Source organism: Anopheles aquasalis, chromosome 2, assembly GCF_943734665.1.
Source record: "Anopheles aquasalis chromosome 2, idAnoAquaMG_Q_19, whole genome shotgun sequence".
Lineage (NCBI taxonomy): Eukaryota > Metazoa > Arthropoda > Insecta > Diptera > Culicidae > Anopheles > Anopheles aquasalis.
The window spans coordinates 52,968,147-52,973,146 of NC_064877.1; the positions used below are offsets into that span (position 1 = coordinate 52,968,147).

At 45.4% G+C, this 5,000-nt stretch overlaps 2 protein-coding genes across 3 annotated transcripts in view; both read right to left on the bottom strand.

Annotated features, from left to right (window-relative positions):
* The window catches only part of LOC126570746 (uncharacterized), a 3,454-nt gene extending 333 nt beyond the window's left edge, over positions 1–3,121 (bottom strand). For both annotated transcript variants that reach the window (XR_007607853.1, XM_050228721.1), the window contains exons 1-6: positions 3,016–3,121; positions 2,645–2,941; positions 2,427–2,563; positions 2,212–2,354; positions 2,035–2,098; positions 1–136 (exon numbers count right to left, since the gene is read on the bottom strand). The exon at positions 1–136 is cut by the window's left edge. Coding sequence is in view for 1 of the 2 variants with exons in the window: in XM_050228721.1 (XP_050084678.1) it covers positions 11–136; positions 2,035–2,098; positions 2,212–2,354; positions 2,427–2,563; positions 2,645–2,941; positions 3,016–3,115 (867 nt within the window). In the remaining variant the exon portion in view is untranslated. The remainder of the gene's footprint in view (positions 137–2,034; positions 2,099–2,211; positions 2,355–2,426; positions 2,564–2,644; positions 2,942–3,015) is intronic.
* LOC126570749 (larval cuticle protein A2B-like) overlaps positions 1–5,000 on the bottom strand; it is a 37,674-nt gene that overhangs the window by 18,728 nt on the left and 13,946 nt on the right. The gene's annotated exons all lie outside the window — the stretch shown is intronic.

Sequence of the window (5,000 nt, forward strand, 5' to 3'; positions counted from 1 at the left end):
TCATCTTAATTTACATATTTTGTGGCATTGTTTCAGAATTATTATCCTTCACTTCGAGCGATTCGGACACATTGCCAGAGGTAATATGTGTTTCACTATCGAAAAATAGTCCCGACAATGTAGGCGAGACGGGATCCTGCAAAGAAGAAATGATCATTTTGAGGATTGTTGTTTTGTCACATTTTACGTTGGAACGTATAAAAATGTCAAAAACGTTCATTCAATGCGGTAGTGGCGTATGTTAACACATTGTAAAGGTACTTAACATCACTCTTTTGGAGGATTCATACGCTTTCGATTACGAAAAACCAGTCCTCAGTAGGATTTGTTTCCTTCATCGTTTATAGCTATGGTCAGTGTCAAGGTTGAAAAAAGGAAAGGAATTTCACGATGAAGATGTTTCGTATCTTCTTCGTAACAAGGTCTTCTTACACGGCCTTCTTGCTGGTGTTAATTATTTATTTTTGTGGTTTGGTAAACCTAAGGGTTTAAAAATAAGTATGCGTAGTCTATCAGCCCATTACCTGACTTCACAAAAACGATGCTCTGTTGCTTAATTGTAGGGCTGGCAACATTGAAAAAGAATTTAATGACAATTACTTCACTATTTTGTACTGAGTTTCACATTTATGAGTAGTTGTTACGCAATCGAACTCATTAATCATTGCAACGACAACAGGATAAAAGAAGGGACATACCAATACACATTCTCGAAATGCAAAACGAACGCCGTTCGACTAACCATTTTGAAAATCACCAAGATTGCAATCCGACTGCCGTCATGATCGCGTCCTGAGAAAGTAACTGAACAGCTGCGACACGACTCGCCTGGAGTCAATACTGATGGCGCATTATGTAACATATCGAGCATTAACATTGTTTTTTTTAATGCGATCGAGTGAGTCCTCGACCGTGAAAACGATTGTCGCGAATACTTTCGATTGTCAGCCGTCTTCTGGCCAGCGTCTATCACGAATGCGAACGCCATTCGCCCACATGCGCTGAAAAGCTGTCCGTTAAAACATGGGGCATGGTGTGTAGTGGTCAGAAAAGATACAGAATAGTGGTTAGCCGAAATCCATTTCTCTGCACGACCCACTGCTGTACCTAACTGACATTTTTTAGGAAGTAGTATATATTTTTGTATAATTTTTTTCCTCTTCCTTAGCACTTAAGTATGTTAGAGACCATGTTTAGTGTGGCCTACTCGCACTTAAGGATATACAGCATCAAATATAAATTCTCATATTATTTTTGTGGTTACTGAACATATCAGTCAATTCTCACCGGTGGTGGCCACTCCTGCCACCGACCAAAAAGGGCCGGTACAGTGACGTACGACCTCGGTAGCAAAGTCATTTCGCGAACTATTTGCCCACCGGGTGCACCTAGCTGTCAGTGGACTATTGTGCCTAACCTAGCCCGCTCGGGTGTTGAAAGATTCAATGTGGCTTTAACTTTCATTATTTTATGAACACCACTTACGGCGAGCCGCTGCTTCTCATGAGCAGACACTGTTCGCTCATTTCTTCAACCAGTTTCAGCCTTGAAAACCAATCTCTCCCACCAATGGTCCGCGTAACGCCTGTACATGCAGCTACTTCGCGGCAGCCACGGAGACAGCGTAAATCGAAAGTTTTTTTCATGTTCGAAATTTATAATGAAAAATGGAGATAACTTGTGCGGGCACGGCCTATACCCGTTGCATTAAGGTACGGTATGTATAGAGAAAGGGAACTTAAATTTCGCTTCAAGAACATGCATTCTCCCAGGGGGCGTTTCGCTAGTAGAAATGTAAAAGAATGATCACAGCGCGCAACACCGATTGTCCGTTGGGGTCCAGCCCAAGGTCAGTTTAGTCTTGGGCTGCCTTAATGAACCGCTCGTATGCATGTTATAAACGACCTTCTCCTCCTTTATTGGTCGACCCGATGGCGATTTATAATCTTCGAACGCCGAATGGGAGTCGTATTTGGAGCAAGAAGAAAGGAATTGGTGAACTATTTTTTGTTTGCTCAAATGTTTGCTGCTTACCCTTTCAACCTTCTCCTGCGAGTCTGCCGGTTGTATTGCCTCGTGAAGGTTGTCGAATGAGTAGCTGAACAAAAGAAACATAATCGAGAGATATATTAACACGGGTGATAAAACCAAGAACACACTGCAAAAAATCATTTAAAAGCTTTTGGGAGGGTAGTAAAAGGTGGGCCTTACGATGGTGTTTGGTGTGTGGATGAGGTCACGGTGTTGGCTGACAAAGGCTCCGAGGGTACAAATCGCCTATACCGATCTAACTCCACCTTCAGATCCTTGATTTGCCTTTCCAATTCCTCGTTCATGTTTTCTAGGTGATCGATCTAAAAAGGTTGGCATACACCGTAACTTCTGTTTACAAAACGCACGATATCCACAGCGAATATGCTCGTTACCGTCTCTAGTTCAAATTCTAAATCATCGATCATAGAGTACGCCTTGGCAAGTTCCTTCTCCAAAGCGCTACATCGGCTTTCTAGTGTGACGATTTTTTCCCCTAGGGCCTTGGGTTTATCGATGTCAGTAACACTTCCTAAAACGATAGGTCATGTAGATGCCTTAATCAAAAACGATTAACATACAATATTAGTTACTAGTTGTTTCCAACCCTCACCTATAATCTCGACCGGAATTCGTTCTTTCCTCTTACGCGTATGCTTTGTGTTGGCAACACTTTCTAATGATTGTAATTTCTGGTTCTGAGCAACATATTCCTTGATAAGCTCGTTGTATCGTTTCTTTAGTAGCTGATATGCTTCATGCTGCTGTTGACTGCGTTCGAGTTCCTTCTCCGCCACTTCTTTGCACTTCAGTCTGGCCTCCTCCGCGAGACCATATTTCGCACGAAAGTTAGCCACATCCTCTATCAGAACACTGTTTTCGTTGCTGAGTATACGATTCTTTGACTCCACTAGAAATATAGGTGAACGTTTTCATTACAAACCACGGTTGATTGCATGCTTTTGGTCTGCGTAAAACACTTACACCTGTCGATTTGAGTGAGTAAATCTCGTATTTTAATGTTTAGTCTCAGAATATTTTCATCGTACTTGTCCATTTCGATCGTCGGCGCACCTTGAGACATTGAAATGACTGAATCGGGGAGTGTTTGCTGTCCAATCTTCACGGGCCTCTTATCGACGGATAAGAGTATAAGATAAGCGGTGAATGGAAACGTTACTATACGTGCGTTACGCGTTCAGACAGTTGACGCAGTCGTGATGTGTGCTGAACCAGTGGGCAATTTTTAAATGCAATCGTGTTAGAATAGTTTGTTAGAGTCTAAAAGTTTGAAGTTATTTATTACTCAATTATTTTTATTAACACATTTTTCTAAGTTGTCATGTAGGCTCCATTTTTTTATTGCAAATTTTAGAGGTTGATTTACTTTATGGCAACTTTAAAGATGAAACAGTAATTATATATAAATCATTTTGAAAGGTATATGAATTTATTAAATATACTCTCTGAATTTTATGATTATTTATACTATTGCATTAAAAATATTACATAACTTGATGCAATATGTTATTTTGTAATTAGAAATATTTACACATGATATGATTTACATGTTTTAACAAGCAGGTGCTTGTTGACTTTCCTTTTGCGCAAGGACGCGCTTTTTCGAGCTCCCGACGCGAAACGGATCGTGATTAGGTGGAGAGTGCGGTTGGTTGCCAAAATTGGCTGGCGAGTGGATTGGTGCTGTAGGAGGAGCCTCGCGTTACAGTGGCTGTGTTTCGCGGCGCTTAAGTGGCGGAAAAAAGACGGTGAAAGTTTGAAAAAAGTCGCGGCAGGACGCCAACGGCTTTGTTTACAAATCGCTATCGGCGTAGTGGTGCGCGCGCGTTATCAGTGACACCTGTGATAACTCGACGGTGCGAGAGTGTGTGTGGGGCCTTGGCGAGTTCCCCAATAAGCCAGCTCGATAAATCAGATCGGCAATGAGCGAAGAGGCGGAAAAATCGGCATCGGTGGCTCCGGTGTTTAAACGAAGCACGCTGATCGAGCGATCGCCGGTGAAGCAGAGGCTCGCCGACGACATGCTGCGGGACGTTTTCTTGTCCGCTGATATGGTCATCGACCTAGTGAAGGACAGGAAATCCGGACTCGGTCTGGAGGTCAGAGACAGGATGTCAGAGATGATGCAAAAGCTTCGGGCTGTGCAGGTCGCCATCCGAAGAATGGCCAACGGCGATAGAAGGCCGGTGTTAGGCAGCAAATTGGGAAACGCTGTACATGCAGCGTGCCAGACAGAGGAGGTGGCGAGCAAGGAGGCGTGTGTGCAAGTGGAATTCGACAGTCGGCACGTTGCGAACGTAAAGGCTGTACATGAAGCTTGCCAGACAGAGAAGGTCGCGAGCAAGGAGACGGCGGTGCAAGCGGAACTCGGTAAACGGTCTTTCGCGAAGGTGGTAGCCGGAGCTACAGTAGTGGGAAAGCCTCCTGTATCGCAGGCCCCCCCCGCCACAGCATCAGCAGTGCGACTGGAAGCAGAAGCTGAGCCCACGGGCAACACCCCGGCGCGTGGCGCGCAGTCGGAAAAACGCCAGCGCAGCTCACCGGAAGAGCAGAAAGACCCCAAGCGCGGGAAAAAGGAAGAGGTGGATGATTGCGCAACGCCCGCGGAAGCAGAGGGTGGAGACTTCACCCTGGTACAACGCGGTAAGAAGAAGGCGGCAGCTATGCCAAAACCAACCAAGGCAGCGGTTGTCCGGACCCAAGCAAAGTCTTCTCCGCCGAAGACCATGACGACAGGGGCCAAACCGGATGCGCTGATCGTCAAGGCGAAGGACGACGAGCAGTACGAGGCGTTATACGCGTCCCTCTGCGAGAACGAGAAGCTGCAGGAGCTGGTGGCTACCGTTAGGCGTACCAGCGGCGGCAGCATGATCGTGCAGCTGCGCGAGGGAGTGCGGAGCGCCTTGCATCAGGCTGAGGTGCAGCAAGTGCTGGGAGAAGCGGCGGAG